This window comes from Bactrocera tryoni, chromosome 3 (assembly GCF_016617805.1).
Source record: "Bactrocera tryoni isolate S06 chromosome 3, CSIRO_BtryS06_freeze2, whole genome shotgun sequence".
NCBI classification, from domain to species: Eukaryota; Metazoa; Arthropoda; class Insecta; order Diptera; family Tephritidae; genus Bactrocera; species Bactrocera tryoni.
The window spans coordinates 20,959,506-20,981,744 of NC_052501.1; the positions used below are offsets into that span (position 1 = coordinate 20,959,506).

Consider the following 22,239-nt stretch of genomic DNA (forward strand, 5'->3'; position numbering starts at 1 on the left):
ACAGGCCCTACAACAGGTCCCTCTCCAAAATTCTTCCTGGGCTTCGATCCATCCATGCAAAACCTCATTCCGCCTGAGACTCTTAGTGTATGCAGTTACATGAAGTCTGATAGCAACCTTAGCAACAATTCATCTACTGGCCATGTCCACGAATGCTGTAAATAGAATAGCATTTAGTGTCATCTTTGATGTTTGGTGTGGCTTTACAGAACACTCACCATCTCTCTAAAGAAACGTAATCTAGCTTTTTAGTGAGTGTGGCTTTACCGAAAACTCTCCACAAAAAAAGTAGACTATAGAACAGTATTGGCTTAACCATGATAAAGCAAAGCATAACTTTTGGTCAGAGACGCCATCGCTTCCCAATTACAATACAGGACTTAAAAAAACAGAACATATGGGTTTTTCGGCAAAATCAATTTATTTTATTCAAAATAGTCTCCCTCTGCTTCAATACAGCTTTTTGCATGGTCAAGAAGCATGTCGAACGAGTGTTTTAGCTTGTTGGCCGGTATGGCCGCCAGTATGTCGGTGTAAGCTTTTTGAATGGCCTCTATGTCTGCATAACGCTTACCTTTCATGGGCAGTTACATTTTTCCGAAAAGGAAGAAGTCGCACGGTGCCATATCAGGTGTATACCGGGAGTGATTAATGGTTAAAATGTGATTTATTCGATGTTTGGTCATCAGTCATTTTGTGCGGAATAAGCCGTGCACACACCTTTCGTAAGCCCAAATGTTAGGTCAAAATGCTATAAGTCGATGTTTTGGAGATGTTCAGTTCCATTTGCATGAATTTCAATGATGATTTCGGCTGTTTCTTGATGAATTGACGCACAGTTTCGATGGAATTTCCGGTGATCACGGATTCTGATTGGCCCGCATGTTGATCGTAATTTATGTCTTCACGACCACTTTGAAAACGTTGAAACCACTCGTGCACTCGGCTACGAGATGAACAATCGTCACCATAAACTACTTTCATCAATTGAAACGTTTCGGAAAAAGTTTTACCAATTTTAAAACAAACTTTAATGTTGCCTCTTTGTTCGAAGCTCATTTTCGCACCGATAACACAAACATACTGACACTTAAAACGCAATATCTTCACTTCCAATCATGAAATATCATGAAATTCTCACTCAATAAAGATAGCGGATTCTATCGCAACTGTCGTCAATAGATGGCGCCACCAGGGGGTCCTAGATTCAAAAAGTCCTTTTTACTTTAGAACATAACTTGTCAACATTTAGCTTCCATGAAAACTTTATTTGATGTCCAAGTACTTCAAGTTATCGAGAGGATGGGCAGGTTCGACCTGCCCAAAGAATAAAGACCGCTTCTGGTCGCACATTTTTGAGTGTTCCCTTAATGACGCGAAATGTCCTTACCGCATATTCCTTATGGATAAGAGCTCCTCCAATCATTACACAACTTTTGCAGTAGGCATATTGATATACTATAGTAGCAGTAAATTTGAAATCTTTAGCATTAACATGAGAACTTCTACCGACCTTCGGTCTTAGCGCCACCCTGAATTGCATCCAAGCCTTAAGAATGTGGCTATCTCGAAAAACTTCACTTTACAGCCATCTACAATTTTTTTTGTATACCTTGTTGATGTGATTTCGTAATTGTATTTTATGCCAAAAAAAATCGATTTCTTGAAAATCATAGACTAGAGCCTTGATATGAAGTTTTATGTTTTGCGAATACTTGCTAATTTGTCTTTGTTTAATTCTTAGTTAAGCTGCTTAAGAAAAAAGTACACGAAAATTAAACTAATTTGTTACATTCTCTCTATAAAGTTGTTTCTTTTGTCTCGTTTTCAACAAAAAAGCTCTCACGATTCGATCTACAAATTCTAGTAAAGACTCCTCGACGCTCAGGGCAAAGTTTTCTAAGAAATATGGAATAACTATTCATTTCATTAAGCAGGAAAATACATGCGTTCGCACAAATGCATTTAGTGTTTGAACAGTGACAGCTTCAACTTCACTGTCAGCTATCTTCCAAAATTTATAATTCAGGACACAATTAAATAAGAGCTATAATGCTTGCATTTGGTTGTACGCACGTATATATTTCAGCATCAAAATTTAATTAGAAACCGCAAAGTGAGTTGCCACACAACGCTTGCTGCAAAATTTTAACGAGAAATACAATAAAAGCGAACAAAACCGAAATTTCCAAAAGACACAGCCACAAACCGCTGAACAAGCATATTCATAGTAATTTTATACGCTATAATATTGCCACTTGCACACCTATGCAACTGCGCACTGCATACTTTTACATATGCGGTAGCACACCCACAAAACAACGTGTTGGCTGTGGCGTATACGTAACATTCTGCTTGAATGCATTGACTGTAATATGGCAAAAGCATGCGTTCACGCCTAAATGCACACAAAAAAGACACAAATTTATGAAGCATATAAACTTGAAAAGTTCAAAAGTGCCTGCAGAAGTTTTTATGAAAACTCAAAGTGCACGCAAAAGCAAAAACAATTTAATATTCATTAAAGCAAAAAGTAAGTATGCGGTGGTAGTTGGTTTCACCGGTGCTACAGAAAAATGCAATTACCTTATTTCGCAATCATTAGCAGAATATAATATATATAACATATATATAAGTATGTATATATAAACAACATTCACTACACAAATGTATATTTTATTTTCCGCAAATATTCTTTTCTATATATTTCATCACATGTGCTGCGTACAAATTACCTACATTTTTTATATGTGTATAATAAAAGATATGCTGCACTTAGCAAATACTCTCACAACAAACTCATTAAAATTTTATTCCACATTTTGTATTCTTCTTACGCATCCGCACCCATCTACACCACCTGCAATATCATGCTGTTATCTGCCACACGTGCCATTCCGTTTGCCGCACACAGGATTTGCGCATAAGGAATGCGGAAACGACGGTGAGTGGTACAAGCATCCGCTCACGAATAAGACCTGGTCCAATTACACGACCTGCATTAATTTCGATGATTTAGAGGTGAGTAGAATGTGAAAAAATATTATGAATATAAAACTAGAATTTTCTCAACTCAAGTTATGTTTTACGCGGCAAGAGTATTTGCTTTTATAAATGATACTAGCATATTATTATTTGCATTTAAATATAATAATTGCTGTTGCGCTAGTCAATATACAAAATATGGTGAAAATTCTAATACAATCCACTTTAAATAGAATAATTAAATTAAATTAGAATAAGATTGCTTGGTTAAATGTTTACCGCTTTAAGTGGAATTTATTATAGTTGGTTTTTACTATATCAATAATATCCATAATCTAAATCTCATTTAGTAAAAATAAAAATTTTTCAATGCTTACATACCGGCATAAATACCTTGTACTAAATTCCTAATTATACAGTGAAAAAATCAAAAACTGTTTAGTATAAATAAAACCAAAAATTTTACATTTTGATTAAAGTTCGTATTTGTACATAAATCTCCTTTTTGAAAACATTTAAGCATTATCTTTAATTTCATTTCATAAGCTAACTGATCTGAGGATCTTTTCGACTTTATTGAATATTTCCAAGGAAATAATAAAATTAATTATTTTTTTATTCAATGCGAAAAATATATTCTACATAATAAATATATAAAATGCATTTATAACAAGAAATTTATTTCGATATGCTAGCAATGAATTTTGAAAAATTTGTTTGCAATATTTTGTTTCCATATTTTTAATAAAATACAATTTTTAATGAACTTTTAATATTTTTTATTTTAGTGGAAGCACAGCATTAATCTCTTTTATAAGACTGGTTATGGCATATCCCTTATAGCGATACTCCTATCTCTCGCTATATACACTTATTTCAAGTAAGTATTAGTGAAAATAAAATTTTTTGTTTCATATGAGATATTATACTATTTTTTAATGCAATTTTTGTGGAATATTATGAAATATTTTTATAATGATACACAAATTTATTTTGACTCGTTCGAGTACTTCGACTGGTAACTTGCGAATGACAAGCGTGATGTTTTCCTCCAAGGCCTGAATCGAAGCGGGATTGCCCGCATAGACTTTAGACTTTACATATCCCTACAGAATAAAGTCTAACGTTATGATATTATGCAATCTTAATGGCCAATCCGCCGGCCCTAAACGTGAAATTAACTGCACATTCTCTCAATAAATATATTAATTGATGCGATGCGGTGGCCCCGTCTTGTTGAAACCAAATGTCGCTAAGATCACGAGCTTCAATTTCAAGTAACAAATAGTCGGTTATCATAACGCGATAACGGTTGGCATTGACGGTTAAGTTATCATCGGCATCATTTTTTAAGAAATATGGACCGATGTTTCCACTGACCCACAAACACCACCAAACCGTTGTTTTTTTTTAATGAAATGGCCGCTCTTGAACTTCTTTAGGTTACTTTTCGTCCCAAATGCGGCAGTTGTGCTTCTTTACATACCCATTAAGCCAGAAGTGGGCCTTATCGCTAAACAAATATTAATTTGGTTGCACCGGAGCTATAATACTCTTTACAGGTGGATTTTTACATCATAAAGGAGTATTATCGGTCAGTTTAAATGGCAGCTATAAGCTTTAGTGGTCCAATCTAAACAATATATGCGAAAGTTGTAGCACTTCTTTGGAAAATAGTCCATGTCAAATTTCGTTAAGATATCGTGGATCCCATACGAAGACGTGAGTTTGATCCACCGATATTACGTTTCTGAAAACTAGTAGTTCCTTGAAGAGAAAAGGACGTGTACTAAATTTCACTTTATGTAAAGCTCAGGGACTAATTCGCGTATACCATACACAGACGAACAGTTTGGCAGAAACCCGTAAGTGTCTCAGCTCATCATCCTGATACTTTATATAGTCTCCGAAGCTTCCTCTTAGGTATGGCAAACATAGTGGCAAACTTAATATGCCTTGTTCAGAGTGTTAAAACGTAATACGAAAGATGTACTTTAAATTTTTGCAATAAATTCTATGACAACATGAAGCGACTTTTCACGATCTTTTAGACCATTATTTTTTTTTTTTGTTTTCATTTATTTATTTACAATCTATCAATAAGACAATAAGTAAATTAGTTCAAAAATAATATTATAACATAAATAGTTGAACTCCAGTGAGAACAGCTATTATATTCAAAATTCTATAATTAAGAATTTATTTACAATATTTACAAAGTTTAATCTCTAAAAGGTAAATCTAAAACGTGATTTCTTTTAAGCCTTCGAGTTGTATCGCTATTATCCAGTAGAGTTATTGCCAGAACATTTTCATGGCCATGTAGCTTTTCAACATACCTTGTGCTTATACTTTTTATTTCTTCTTTAACATATTTAATATTTAATTCTTTGTGTATTTGATCATTAGCCACAAACCAAGGGGCGTCAACAATAAGTCTAAGAGTGATGGACTGATATCGTTGAAGGATTTCAATATTTGATATTATTTCGTAATTTTCGGTGAATTTTCTCTGCAATAATCTCTAAATAATTATGGTTTTTTGAACTATGGCCATTTCCGAAGCATTTTCTTATTTGCCATTTCTTATGGTCCTATCAAGGTACCGTTCCTAAACTGAGCTATTTACGTCTCTGCTACACCCAGCGAAATATTTATAAAGCCACTTTCGTTAAGCTCAATAATGAAAGAAAAACCTATAATTTTGCTTTATTTATTATTTTTTCGAATAAATATTTAATTCAATTAATGTTATGCTTAGTTTTAGGAAAAATAAATAAATTTTGCAAGTTTTCTCAAACATATTTTAAATAACCCGAACAAAATAATATAAAGCCACTTTGATTATGCATTATATTTTTAGTATTTAAGACAAAAATGAAATGTTTAATAAGATTAATATTAATATTAAGGACTGGACCAAGGCTTTTTTCCGCAAGTTCGAACACTTTAAGCAAAAGTCTCAAAATTGATCACGCTTGACTTCCCAGAGGATCCTTGGTCTAAGACCGGGAGTCGTGAGCGGATTGAGCCATGTTTAAAATAATCTTTTCTGGCCATTTCCAAGTGAACGGTGCTCAGAGAACTTTCCTCGCTTGCGTGAACTTCTACACATGACTCCTTCCTCCAACTACGTATACTAAATACGTGTACTTTTATATTCTTTATTTTTTATAATTTTATTTAAAATCACAAAATTTTTTGTAAATTCAAACTCAAAAAAATCCTTTAAATAACCTTACTTTTCATAACATTCTACATTTTTAATATAATTTAGGTTTGTAGATACAATAATATATATACATATATGTATACATTTTCTGCCTCCAACGGAAATAGAAATTTAAATGCTGATAAATAGCTTCATTTGTAAGTTCCAGACAACCAAATTATTTGCTTCAAGATACCCAATAAGCAGTAAATACAAGTGATTGTTCGATTCAATACCAATTTTCGCCGATTAAAATTTCGTATGAGAGAACAGAATCCAAAAAAACAAAATCAATAAAAAATCTCTTTCTAAAATCAATCCAGTAAAATAAAACCTTACTGCAATAAATAACAGATTGAAGCTTAATTTAAATTTATTCTGTGATATTTTTTCATTTTCTCAAGACCCTCAATAAATGTTCGGTGGTGTCTTTTCGCCGTCATTGTGACACCCTAAGCGTGTTTCGTATAATTTTATTTTATTATATTTTATCTGCGTTCATGAAGTCAATTCCAATACTGGCTTTGGCATTTCGATAATTATGAATAACGCCTTCAGGCGGCGAGATGGGTTTCAGCTAAATGGTGCTGCTTGTATTGTCCATTGCCTTTGAATGCGCAAACTCGTATTAGAAACTTCAATAAAATGCGCTAGAAATAACGAGAGTTGTTGTGTGGAAAATATAAAGTGTTACATTTTATCATAATCGTATATAAGTATGTATAATATTGTAGATATTTAGCAGAAGTGTTCATTTCTGCGCTTTATTTCAAATGCGGTTTTGTATGCTGTGAGGCGCTTTCCTTGCTCCTCAAAAGTATTCAAAGCTATTAATTCAAGCATAAAATCTCTCATGACTCCTTTTCAAAGGATGTGGAACGAGCTTTTGGAAAATTTTAATATAATCTGGAATATCTTTTATGTAATACCAATAATAAGGAATGCCAATATCAGAAATTCTTCAAACCCATTACAAAAAGTGAAATTGCACTTAAAATGCCTTTACATTTTCTTCCTTTATGCTTTACCTTCTTAGGCAATAAAAATTGCTTTGTGCACTTTGTATTGTGTTGTATTGAAAAATAGCATAAACAGGCGATCAGAAATTATCAATAGTTGTTATTAGATTAAAATGCGCAAAAAAAAAACTAATATGTAACATCTTCCGCTGTATGACCTTGGCGCAAAAATATTTCCTGTTTCAATTCCCATATTGTTCCTACTTAAAATTGCACTGAGCGACTTTTATGTAGTTTGTTATTGTGATTTGTATTTGCCATTTCTCATCTTCGCCACAATAGCAACCAAAATTCATTTCTCTCAGTTTTTTGAAGGCTTGTTGTTGCATAATTCGAAGTTCGCAAATTGTGGTAGAGACTCAATATAAATTATTGTGATCTTCATTTCTTCGCTTAGTACATTGTATTAGTTCGTATGGTAAGCTTTCGTAAGAGTGGTTTGAGTGCGTGTTTTTTGTTTTGTTTTAAAACTTTCGTTGTTCGATTTTGTGCGTGATTTTATTTCATATTTGACCCCTTTAAGGTAAGCATAATTTTTGACTTATTCCACACATTTCTTTGTAATATTAATTCTAATTATTCGCACAATATCAATACAACTGTATTGTGAACAATTTTTTTGGTACAAAATTTGCTTTGACTTTCTCGTATTAAATATACCGTGGTTTTTTTATGCTCATATAATTTTTTTTTTTGTTTTTGAGAAATGTGTGCGAATGATGTCCAACAAAAAAATAAATAGATTTAAATACGTATACATACACATACGACTGTGAGCAAAAAATATGAAGTCTTTTTGAGTTAAATTTCGCGCGAATCGTTCGTTGAAATATTTTTTTCTATGTTGGTATGTCCGTGAGTGAAATCTGTGCCAAATGTCACATTAAAATTATCATTAGTGTTGTCTTGTCTTTTTGAGGAACATAAAATGCATTCGGCAATCTTTACGATGAGCGAAAATAATCAAGAAAGAAGTTGCATTAAATTTTGTGTGTGGAATCAAATTTATGGTGCTGAAACGAGAAAAGGCTTTCGGTGATAATTGTTTGTCGCTAGCTAGTGTTTCTGATTGGTACAAATTATTCAAAGAGGGTCGAGTACGCGGTGACGACGAACTACGACCAGGACGGCCATCAACATTAATTGATTATCAACATGTCAATAAAATACATAAATTAGCAGTCAGGGATCGTACTGGCATCGTTGGAATATCGGAAGGATCATTAAAAACCATTTCGAAATATAATTTGAATCTACGAAAAGTGAAAGTACGAAAAGAAAAAAAGATAACATTGGCCTAAAAAAAGTGAAAGTACGTTGACTACCAGCATGTCATGGAAACATACGATCAATCGGCCGCATATCGTGGCAAAGGTGAGACGAAGCCGAAAAAACCACGTCATACTTGGATTATCGAAGTGTGGTGCACTCCGAACTCCTTCCGACCGGACGTTAACAAATTCATTGCATTGATTCTTCTTAAGTTTTTCGCTAAATATCGTACCGTATTCGCCTGATTTAGCTTCGTGACTTCTGGCTATTCAGCAAACTCAAACGACCGCTCCTGGGAAATCGTTTTGAGTCAACTGAAGACATTAAATCCGAATCGCTACGCGTCTTGAAGACTTTTCCGAAAATTTACTTTAACAAGTGTTTCGAGAATTGGAAAAAATGTTGGCATAGGTGTATTGGGTTGGGTATTATAGTATGTGTTTTTTTATTAATCTACTAAAAAAAATACAAAAAACATTTTCTTTCTTTTTTTGTTTCAACCAGTTAATTTGGTGCTAATCGAATTTATGTTACCAATGTCTTTAACAACTATTATAATATTTACAATTATATGGCAATAATTTTACACATATAATCGAGTGAAACAATTGAGGCGTAATCTATAATTTTCATACTTTTATTTACCCGTGTTTGGCAGTCAATAGCCATAAATTATGTGAACTTGAGTATACGGTTGTTTGATGGCTACTGTACTCGGGCCCAGGCTAGTAGCCAAACACATTAGGGCTGTAAGGTATTTAAAGTGGTGGTATGAGCAAATGAACAGCTGTTTGGTGAAAAAAACGCGTGTGCAAACTTTGGCGAAGAAATCTCAAAAATATACATACATACGAACAGACGAATGAACAGACGGATATGGCTAAGTCGATTCAGTTAATTTTTCTGGTCATTTATATATATATATATATCGATATCTTTAATGCAAACAAGCTTACATTGAAACAAAATTTGAGTTTTAATTTTATTTTGTATGGAATTTCTATGAAAATTCTATAAAGACTTACTTAAAAAACCGAATATGTCGAGAAGTATTAATCATAGCGGTATTGACCTCGGATCTTTTTTGTAGCAAATACAATTTCCTACAAGTTTGTATTGTACATTTTTTCTATAGCTCTTGTCATTTACGAGATACATATATACAAAAGAATGCGAATTTCGTGGAAAAGTCAGATTTAGAGCCCCGTATTACCTCGCCGGTGAAAGTTTGGTAGAGTCTTCAATTCTGAGAAATATGTGTCTAAAGTCAAAGCGATGCCATAAAATGCTTCTGAGCTATAGAAGTTTAAAGATAAAAAATCACAATTGTCCTGTTTTTTCTATGAAAAATTGTTCATGCCTTGGTCCAGTCCTTAATGTTAATATTAAGGGCTCAAATTTTCAAGGAATTTTTTTTAGGGTATTTCCAAGGAAATTTCATAATGGAACGGCAAAATATTAATAGTTAAAAAAAACTCCCTAATGTATGTATATGTATTGCTAAAAAATACATATATGTAGAATTAATTGCTAAATTAAGATATTAAAAAAAAATTATAAAAATAATGAATAATTAAATTTAGTGTTCTTAAAGAAATTTTGTAGAAAAGGTCGTTTCTTGTGCTGTAAGTTATAAATAATTCCATATTTTCACATCTCTACTCACAAAAATGAAATCATTTTAATCCGACATATTTTAATTTTTAAACAAACAATAACATTTTACTGCCACCACTTTTGCACATTCAGTGGCTAATAATTCATCTACGCTTACCGTCCATTGCAGATCGCTGAAATGTGCACGCATAACACTTCACATGAATTTATTCACATCCTTCGCCGCGAACAATTCACTCTGGCTGGTTTGGTACTTCGTCGTGATACCCGAAACGGAGATGCTGAAACGGAGTCCGGTAAGTGACAGACTACACACACACAGCCACACGTGCACACTGCTGCCAGCGGCGCAAAGAGCAATAACTGTACATTTGAAAAAACGAAATTTCACTTTATACACACACACACACACAGACCTGCAAAGTTATCCTTTTGCATATGTTCGCTGAAGAAATTTGCATACTGTAATTGCATGCAGGCAGTAAATTCGCAAAATAATCGTAAATATTACGTTCGTGTAGGTGCGTGTAGGTGCGACACGCAGGCGTGTATGTATGCGTGCAAAGCTTCTTTACGGCGCTTTCATTGCGATTTTTTTTTCAATTTTCCACAAACGAATTCAATTTCAATAATAGTTACCATAGCAACTATTTTATTGCTGCATACAAGCAGGCAGACTCACACACATATACACTATTAAATATACATATGTATGTATGTCACATTTATCACATGTGTGCGATTTTTTCTTCCTCCGCAGCCACCCTGTATTGCGCTGCACATAATACTCCACTACTTCCTGCTAACCAACTACTCGTGGATGCTCTGCGAGGGCTTCTACTTGCACACGGTGCTGGTGTCCGCCTTCATATCGGAGAAGAAATTGGTGAAATGGCTGATTGCCCTCGGCTGGGGCACGCCGGCAATTGTTATCTTCATTTACGCTTTGGCGCGTGGCCTCGGCGGCTCCGGCGATGAAGTCAAACAGTGAGTACAAGCGTCCGTACATAAATTGCTTATATAAATTGCAACAATCAGCAACGAGTTGACAATTGCAAAAGGCATTCAAGTTAGTAGTGAAAAATACATATATAATAATAAAAAACAAAAGCAACAACGATTCCAAGCGCGTTGCATACTATGATTTGCATAATTCTCATCTTCTTATTGCCTTAGCAAATGCCTTGAATTGCCAACCCTTTTGCTGTCTGCCAATTTGATGCTCATTAAAATTCTCTAAAACTTTGATCATTTTGTTTTCCACACTTCTTTTATTTTCATTAATTGCACGCTTCTGCCCGCCCAGCTGTTGGATGCATAGCACGAGCTTCGAGAATATTCTCGTTGTGCCCGTTTGTATTTCCATTTTTCTTAATTTGCTATTTCTATGCAATATTGTGCGCGTCGTGCTGCTTAAGCTGAAGGCACCGGCGAGCATACAAGGCAGCTGTGGACCCTCACGCACCGTCCTGCAAGCATTCCGGTAAGTATTATTGTTGTGTAGTGATGGATGGAGTGTGGCAAGTGAGTTGCCAGTTTTAATGCTTTCCGGTGATTTCACCATTTTTACTTTACAAACAATATTGTACACACTTCCGTACCCATTCATACTATATATATGTTTTATATATACGACTAGCATATTTTACTATATTTATATTATGTATATCTCTATATTTTCATATAATATTTATTTTTCCCTCTGCTTATCAAAGGTATTTCTATTTAAGCTTTACAGCAAAATGTTTAGATGTACATTTTAGGAAATATTTTTTCAAGAATTCAACTGCTTTTTATTACTTGAAAGTTTCAGCAGTGTATTAGTGTTAGCAAAAAAAGCTAATTTAGCCGGTTTTCGGAGCGAAATAAATGAAATACTTTAGCCAGAAGTAAATCAAGTAGCTTTGCTTTGAAAAATGAAAAAAGTATTTAGAAAAGTCGTAAAAGCATACACATTAATACGCTAAAAGACGTTTATTTACGTAATTCACTCTGTGATTCCACCGTAGTAGCAAATTTATAAGTTTTGTACTAGACAGATTTTTGGTATTCATTTACTCGTATAATTCGTAATTCATAACTTTTCTCAATACGCTTCCCACGAACTCACTGCAAAGGTTAAACAATTTTCAGATTTGAACTTGTTACCTGCTATAATGTCTTTACTACCTTGACTTCCTGTTTGCAGGGCACCTCTTTTTAATGATACAACGGAGGGTACTCTTTTCAAATATAGATATATAGTTGAGGTAGAACCAAATTTAGTAAACACATTCATCATTGGCTTAGTTTACATTGCGAAAGAGAATGAAAACTGAAGAACTTCAAACACTTTCCATATAGTCTTCCCTAAAGTAGATTAAAAGATATATAAGTAGAAGAGAAGGTGAGAATTTGTTTTAAGGGGGTAAGGCTTTTAAGGTAAAAAAAGAAATTTTTTGCTAATTTGGATGCAGAAATATTGAAGCATAAGCCGGTAACAGCGCTTCTCACAGAGCGTGTTGAGAAAAAAACACTTTGTGGTGTTCACCATAACTCAGCTGGAAAATGTCGGAAAATAAAAAACCAAGAAAAATTAGTCAATTATAATCGAATCCTCTCACTAATTGTTCGCCAATAATTTTTTTTTAATTTAAAAACTTTTGGCGATCATTTAAAGTGAAAACTGCTTAAAATATCAAAAAAAGTTAATTTTGAAATAACGGTGAATAGTTTTGAGAAAAACACGTCTAAATTTTTTAAACTACAATAGCGACAAGAGAATAAATTACTTTACATTGTCAAAAGTGTGCTCAAAAATGTACAAAAAGTCCGAATCAAATTACTCAATCCATATTAAGAAATAAAAAAAGTCATATTTTTTACCGTGAAAACTTTGCCATTACCTTAAAACAAGTAAGAAAGCGCTAAGTTCGAATGGAACCAAAGAATTTATACTCTTGTAACTGGCAAGAATCAAAGCCAGGGAAATACCTTAAAATGTAAAACGTCAATTATATGTATATATAGTTGAATTTCCCTAACTCGAATCATCACAATCCACAAACAAACTTCGAGTTAGGGAGACTTCGAGTTATTCGAGGAAATTTGTTCCAAATTTGCCTTCTATTACCTATTCAAGAGTTCGAGGCATAGATGTTCGAGTTATGGAATGTATATAATATATATATATAACTCAAGATCATTATACATATGTAGTATGTGGCAGTTGGAGGTAGTATCGACCCGACTTTATCCGATACTCCATACTATTAATATGCCACATACTAATAAATGTTCCCTGAGATTCATTAAGGTTCCTCACATACAATCATCATTCAAATGGAGTTAAGTCACCCGGATGTTATATGTTTGTTATATGGGGCTAGGTCTAGTTTTCAATAAAACACGCTCTCTCAAGATGGCTCACATATTGGCCGGTGTAAAGTCGAACAGGTCTCTAGAAATATGTTTTCACCTAAAAGTGAGCGGTGCAAGCCCATCATCCAATCTTGACTCTGGCTTCATTAAAGCGCTGTCACACTATCTTGGTGGTAAAATTTAATGTCTCTGGCGTATTTAGTTATTGATTTATCGCGCTCTTAGTACTTTTTAATAGTAACGTTAAATGTGAAGTGAGTGGAGTTACCAACCGACTTCAAACATTTGCAGATTGTTGGTAAAAGTTTGTTTTTGCCAAAGAACGCGCATATTCATTCATTCAACTTCATCCAGATATCTCAACTTTTAGTCAAGTTACAGCTTGTACGGATGGACGACAATAACACAGATTTCAACTCGTCTCATCATCCTGATCACCTATATATTCACATATCCTATATCTAACTCGATTACTTTTAGGTGATATATAGAACCGTTAGTTGAACAAAACTATTATACTCTGTGCCAACATATTGCAAATGTATAAAACTGTATTCAAGTATTATAGCAGGGTCTCTATATAGCAATGACGAAATATGTTATTTAACGAAGAGAAACACTTTCAGAAATTACAAATAATTCCGTTATTATTTAACATAAAATAGTGCTTAGACTACAGGTATTACATGATGTCAGTAAGTCAAACAACTACTGAACGAACGGAAGTTGAGTTTGAGAAAATGGTTATTCATAAAGCATTATTTGCAATTAAAGAGATGATTAGATCTTTAGGAAAATGTAAAGATGTATTAAAAGGGTATTTTAATCTAGAAGTTCGAGTTTCGAGCGATTTGCCCCGATAATGCCTCCGTCCAGGAGAGAAGAAAACTAGCCTCGTCCCCGTCGTCACGGTAATTATCGTAAATCGATGCGCAAATTGTTGGCCAATACCGATGCCAATTCGTTACAAAAGCTACCCAAATATTATTCTAAATGTATAAATAATATAACAAAATCAAAAAATAAACAAATTATATCACAAAATACACAAATATACAAGACTCACCATCCCCCTTAACTTATAACTTATTAAGATATATTTAGACAGTATATATTCAAATTTTAAGCAAAAAATATTATGTAGAACAAAAATTACAGTGAAGTTATATTGATCAAAAAAGAATTAGTGGCATTTTAATTTGTAAGCTTAACTGCACGAAATGGACTATTATCAAATGAATATACCAAAAATTGGACTTTCGGTAGATATTGGAAAAAAAATTTGTGATTTTTATAGTGTTTTTGTTATTTTGCTATACAAAATTTAAATTTTTGTAATTTTAGATCCATTCATTAATTTAGATATACCGAGTGTAACCTTCAAATTTCATGTCATTCAGTCAAGCAGTTTTCGAGATACGATGTAGGAAGTTTGAAAAACACATTTTGAAAAAAAAAAACGCGTTTTCAGTTTCAAATCAGCCACTCCGCACAGCTGCTTTTTCTAGCTGATTTATCTTTAAAATGACATCGAATTTTAAAAAATAACTTTACTACCGTACTCTTGACATGTTAAGATATAAATTTATGAAAAAACGAAATTCTATTTTTCGATCCGATCACATGATATGACTCTCTTAACCTTTGGAAGAACAAAAAGAATTAAAAACAAAAACGTGGAGTGGCATCCGAAAAAAGTACAAAGAATCGTTTTCTTGGCCGACAATGGCGGATGCCGATTAATCGGTCGGCCACCAACGGCAATACGACTTTTTTTTTCTTCTTATTTAGTCAAAATGTCATTATAATATGAAAAATTAAACAGAAAAAAGTTCATAAAATGGCGGCTACTTAAAAATAGAGGTCATTGTGTCACCAAATTTTTATTTTAGCGAATTTTTTTAAAATATTGCAAATATTAAATATTATATAAAAGTTTAAAAATCAAAATTAAGGAGATCTTTTTTAATATAAAATTTAAACTAGCAAAATTAAAAAAAAAATGTTTTTAGTTTTTTCATATTTTTATATAGAACGAGAACGGGTTTTTATGCGTAACTTTTCAAACAAGGAGATTCATAAATAGACATTATCCATATAATTTTTCAGAAAAAAATTTTGAAAATAACTTCACCGAAATAATCATTATTAGTAACATTGCTATTTTAAGCCCGATTTAATGAATTTAAACTAAAAATTTATTTCATCTCCACATTCTTCTGTAGGTAGAACCTTGAAAATAAAACCGCCACCTTTCCTAAAATTTAATTTAATCACAAAAACGCATAAACTCGAATGTGAACACTACCTACTTCTAATTACAAGGAAGAGTACACTTTAAAAATTACACTCCAATAAAATTTAATTAAATTCAAAAATGTAACAGTACTTGTGTATATTTTTCATTTTTACTCCTCTACACCACAATGTGCTTATCTTCCTCTACACATACATATACTTACAGCGCAACACTTTTGCTTGTACCACTATTGGGATTGCAGTACATCTTGACGCCATTTCACCCGGATGCAGGCCATCCATGGGAGCAGACATACGAAGTAATCTCAGCGTTTACGGCCTCATTTCAGGTGAGTTAAGTCAAGTGTTAATGAACTGACAGAATACAAAATGAGTTTCAGCAAGCACTTATATGCTTATGTATATATGTAGGTATGTTGTAGATGTGTGTTGGTAAGCGGTATATACACGTCGGTTGGTTTATTGGTGCTGGAATTTGTGCCAAGACTGTGTCTACTGTCGTGTTCCTCTCCTGTCTTCCGTTATTTACAACCGTTCACCAGCAATTATTCCGACGAAATAATCGAGCACTAGATAGTCAACTAGACTAAGCAAGCAGAGGTGAATTCACCTGAACAGTTTTGCTTAAGTATGCATGGGTTTTCAAATTAGGCAGCAATGTTCGAGCAAATGACAGATGCAGTAAATGACATCAACTGCTTTTAAGATTAAGTGCACAACAAAAGCGACAGCATTTTAATTGGTTTGATGTGCAATGAAAGGGCACAATGATGTGCCTTTGTGCCAATCAAATTTGAAGTGTGGTTAGTCAGTACATCGAATATTGTTTGGGGATTTTCGTATAATAGATTTTAGCAGTTGTTTGTCTAATTTAATAATCATCAGAGATTCTGGCGTTAATTTTGAAATAAAAAAGCCTTGAAATATATCTCGTGGCAAAAAATACCCGGAAATTGTAAATTAAACACGAAATATTTAATTATTAATGAACTTATTTATTTTATCGCCTTCAAAATAATCCCCACCATATGTAATACACTTATGCCAACGATTTTTCCAGTACTCGAAACAGTTTTCATAATTACTTTTTGGCATGGTCTTGGTATTATTCAGCGAATTTTGTTTTATCGCTTCGATTTGCTGACTCGATGCGTCGCTGCATTATCATCGTATAAAATCGATTAATTTTTCTTCCACAATTCCGGCCATTTTCGATGGATGTTCTCGCGCAAACGCCTCAATACTGCCAAATAGAACCTCTTATTGACTGTCTGTTCCTCCAGAACAAATTCATGATACACCAAACTATGAATATCGCCTTGAATTTTGAGCGGCATTGGCTTTATTTTTTTTTTTTTTTTTGACTCGTTTCTTCCCTTCTTTCCAATTTTTGTTGACTTGTTTGCATGTGAGTCGAGCAAGAACGTATTTTATACCCAAAATATCCACTAAAATTATTCGAACGGACTTTCGAGAGTTGTAGAACTCTCTTTTCATCTAAAAATATCCTTCACTTTTTTAATATTTTCATTAGTTGAATAGGTCGAAGGTCGTCCAGAAGGAGGCATGTATTCAACGTTTTCTCGACCGTTGTTGAAGGCTTTGTACAACGATTCCGCATACGAAATCTGGTTAGAAATACAAATTTTGAAACAAACTCTTTGTTCGATATTTTTATACATTGTAAAAATCGTAACGCATTACTGAGGTGTACCAACTTAAGCAACTTTTGTAAACAAACTGGTTGACAGATCGCGCATATTTAACATAGTAATTAAGAACTGTCCTGATAACATCGCAAAATATATATTTTGTAATTTAGTAATTTACCCAGGGATTTTAATTACAATATCCGTGTACTTTCTTGTCACATGTAAGTCAATAAAAAGTATCCTAACTGATATGATATATTATATCTTCTATACAATTCGTGCTCATTGGGTAGCTTTTGTCTCACGTGTCAGTTCATCCTCTTTATCTCCAAAATATATACCCCGAATTGGTCTGAATATTCTTGGAAGGCAACATTATAAAATATAACATTTCGAAAATAGCTCGCTACGCTCCGTAACAGCGAGCAAGCAAGAACACTCACATATTAGTGAGGATGGGGGTGATGTTCGAATGCCTTCAAGATCTTCTTCCAAAATCGAAATATCGTGTTTGTAGCGACTTAACCTGGGCCACCAGTTATAGTTAAATATATTTGCTTCTGTCTGATTGAACTTTCTCTTAAGCTTTAGAATAGCTTAAAAAAAATTTAAAACCCATGTACTACAGTGATCAAATTGAATTTTTAATTTATACTTCACGTGTTTTTCGAATCGGTAATTTTTTTTTTTTCTATAAGTTAGTAGTACTTTACTTAGTGACATCTATTCTAAATTTCACGTATCATATATATGTAAAAATACTCATTAGATACGAGTCGTTTAGTGAAGATCTGAAAGTGAATTCTTCGATTTTTACTATGTCTGTATTTATTGAAGAAAGAAGTGCGATAATGCGCCTTCCCATACTGCGTTCTTCGTTATTCGTGATTATTTCGCCACATTTTCCACTAATATCGTACCGCAACCACCGCATTCGCCTGATTTATCTTCGTGTAGCTATTCAGCAAATTTACATCACCACTCCGAGGACACCGTTTTGACTCAATTGAGGATATAAATGCTGAATCGAAGAAGCCTCTTATGGCCATCACGATGGAGGATTTTTCCAAGTGCTGTGAGGACTGGAGAATTCGTTGGCATAAGTGTATTGCAGCGGGAGGGGATTACTTTGAAGGAGATGAAATGGAAAAAATTCACCTTTCAATTTGCTCACAGTGGTATATTTTAGTATTCTATTAATTATTGATCGAAACAATTGATATATTTCCCCCGTTTACTCGTTCTCCTCAATATTTGGTTATATTTATTTTCTCTACTGTTAAACATATCTTCTTATACAGAAAATATGCGCTTTAATAGCACAAGAAAATTCCAAGTAGAATAGTGATAGAAAACATTCAAGATATAAAAAAATAATTTCACTTTAATTTTGAATTCACTACTTGCAACATTATCAATTTTCTCTAAGGTATTAAATTTCTAAACAAGCATTTGCATCCCGAGAATTATAAAAAAAAATAATTACATTTTTTGTACGTTATTCTCAAACTTGAATAACGTACGAGAAATGGGGCTTTTTATTTCCAACATAATGCAGAAATTGTGCGAATGTAAAATTCGATACTGTTAGCAAGCAGAAAATATGTTTTTCATTTTATTCACCATCATTTAAGTTATAAAATTCTTTACCGCACTCGTTCCTGCAACTTTACAATGGCACATATATGTTTCGTTCCTGAAACTTTACAATGACATATATATGTGCTTGTTATGCAGAAATCTCAGTTGAGGGTAAACTGATATGAAGAAGATTTATATTTCCGAAACGAAAAACTGAATCTCTAAGAATAATTGTATAATTCAAAATAAGTTAACATGCTACTGCACTTACCTCGTCAAGGACTTTGAATTTTTAAATATTTGTAGCTCATACTAGTATATTAACCAAAACTCTAGAAAGTTTCCAAAACAAAAATTTGGCTCTAAGTATCACATAGTATAATACTTTGAAATGTTTAAACAAATTAACAAATGAATCTCAAAATATTTACTTCCGAAATTGGTTCATTACAGCAGCTTAAATTAAAGACACTCACATTATTAATTCCAACACGTACATGTGAACACAGAACCACACTTTTCTTCAAGCTCTCATTTTCTATGAGTATATTGAAGTGTGGTGCTCCACGTCGTATGAGTAACTTTTCTTATGTAGTCTACTATACCACTCAACAATTTGCTATACTGAGATTTTGTAACGCACTTGCTATATATGTATGTACATACATACATGTGTGCACTGCTGTATGTGCGGGTGTTTTTGGTAAACGTGTTGGCAAACACTTTGTTTACTTTTGCTTTTCGCTTATTTCAAATTGCTGGATACTTGGAGTTTTGATGACTGTGTTAAAATTGAGCTGTTTACTTTTTAAGCATGTGTGCACAACTATAAGCAGAACATTTATGCTAGCTCTAGAATTCTTCGGTTATTACCCAGCATAGCACTGATGTCTGAAGAGTTCAAATACAGTCTAAATTATTGTTTAATCAATTGACGATTTAAGTTAAAGTTGAAGATATGCATAAGTGATTCCCACAAAACTCAGTTTTTTTACTTATACTTCATTTACTTTAATAAAAAAAAATTATTTTACCTGAAAGATTTTTTAGTAGCTTCATATTCCTCTTTAAAATTATCTCAGGGCTATCTCAAATATGAAAATTAGGTCTTCTTATCTGAAATAGATTTTTCCAGTACACTTATTTATATTGATTATTAGATCAAAACTATAAAAACAAGCATTTTCATTCTAAATGTATTAGTCAATATCAGAAGTTACTCAAACCAATTAAAAATCAGTGACTACACAAAACTTAACCTAAAAGCGCCAAAACGGGATTAGTTTGAAACAATTAAGTTTCCTAGTAGTTAGTGTCTGCATATATACATACAAAACCAGCATGTGTGTTAAACTTTTTACAAATTGTGTTATTTTATTTTCTCTGCACTGCACAATACTTTTATGCGTATGTGTGCAGTCTGGTAAGATACACAAAAAGTTTGAACATCAATTGCGCAGGAATAACAGGAAGTTAAATGTGGCACGGTTGCCATTTGGGTGCAACAAAGTTATATTTTACCAATTAGTCTCTATTTACTTAGTAATTAAGGATATATATTTGAGATTTAATAACATTTTGTCTGCTCGGAAATAAAAGATAATTAAAAGTATTCTATGAAAACATTTTAGTTTGAAAATACAACTGTGATCAAATTGAAAGGAGAACTTTGCCCATTTCATTTCCTTCAAATTAATTCCCTCCCGCTGCAATACACTTAAGCGCGCCAACGAATTTTCCAGTCATCGTAGCACTTGGAAAAATCCTCCGTCGTGATGGCCATCAGAGCCTCCTTCAATTCAGGCTTTGTATCTTCATATGAGCCAAAAGAATGTTCTCGGAAGGGTCATGTGAACTTGCTGAATAGCCAGAAGTTACACGAAGGTAAATCAGGCGAATGCAGTTGTTGCGGCATGATATAGTTGAAAATGTGGCGAAATGATCACGAATAAGCAATGTAGTATGGCATGGTGCATTATCGCACTTCTTTGTTCAATAAATTCACACATATGTAGTAAAAATCGAAGAATTCACTTTTAGAGCCTCACAAAACGACGCCTATCTTATATACTATTGAATATTTTGAAGTGAAATTTAGCATAGATGTCATTAACAATACTACCAACTTTCAGAAAAAAAAATACCGATTCGAAAAACGCGCGAAGTATAAATTAAAAATCACCTTTCAATTTGATCACAGTAATATATAAGGATTAGTAAAAATAAATTCATTGGTTTTGTAATGATTTTAGTAGCGTAGTTAAAAATATTCAATTTAGATGAAATATTTACCTTTCGGTTCGATAACTTAATGGCAATTTAAGGATAATGGCATAATATCACTCTCGTTGAAACCTTCATTCCTATTGACAAAAAACTTTAACAGTAAATTTTTACAAATCTCTCTCGTAAACTCTTGGTACCAGGCACGCACCAATAAGTGAATGCATAAAAACATCCCAACAAAGATTCTGACGATTCACAATCGTAGTGTTGTCTTGATAGAACACATTTCCAATCCTATTAGCTAAAGCTGTCCACCTCTGGGTGATTTCTTACCTCAAACTGTCCAATAGTTCGCAGTACACATACGGATTCAGAGTTTGGTTGCAGAGGTGATAGTATGTATGTAGATGTTTCCCTGCCACTTCCCTCGAACTTACAGCAAATCCTTCCTGACTGTTAATGCTGGCAACTATTTTCGCCCACTCACCAGAATCCACTAGTGTTTTCGCTTGAAATTGCGTTAGTTAGCTCATTTTCATTAATGATCAACCATCATACATCCGCGCCAAAAATGTATTGATTTGCCAGCAGTCAAAAGAGATTTTCAGATGAAGGCCCGGTCGAGCTACTTTAGGTGACATCAAAACTACCGGAACGTAATAAAAGAAAATTGCGCGTGATTTACTGTTACAGTGTCAGTGTTTATGGTTCCACTACCTGCATTTTCAGCCACTCGGATTGCTTTTTCACGTTTATCAAAGAAACACTGTACAACTAGGTATATTTTCTTTACTGGTGACCGTTTTTAGTAAGAATCGAATCGAGGTACAGATTATTACAGACATCTGTGTGAAAAATAATGTATTTCTATATATTGAACATAAATTGTATTTTGTTTGAAATGTTATATATTTTATCTTCTCTTCATAAGACTTTCAATTTTCTCACAAAATTTATGCGACTCAACTAATTTTTTACACGAAGTAAAGTCTAGCGCTTTCCCTTCTCGTTAGACTGCGGAGGAAGCCGCCCTTAATTTGAAAATCGAATCATAGCC

The 22,239-nt window shown here is 33.4% G+C and overlaps 1 protein-coding gene across 1 annotated transcript in view; it reads left to right on the forward strand.

The window, feature by feature from the left end:
* The window catches only part of LOC120771999 (calcitonin gene-related peptide type 1 receptor), a 173,192-nt gene that overhangs the window by 137,382 nt on the left and 13,571 nt on the right, over positions 1 to 22,239 (forward strand). Inside the window, 6 exon segments of the mRNA XM_040100356.1 lie at positions 2,915 to 3,021; positions 3,774 to 3,865; positions 10,274 to 10,400; positions 10,865 to 11,091; positions 11,411 to 11,587; positions 15,929 to 16,052. Of these exon segments, the coding sequence (XP_039956290.1) occupies positions 2,915 to 3,021; positions 3,774 to 3,865; positions 10,274 to 10,400; positions 10,865 to 11,091; positions 11,411 to 11,587; positions 15,929 to 16,052 (854 nt within the window).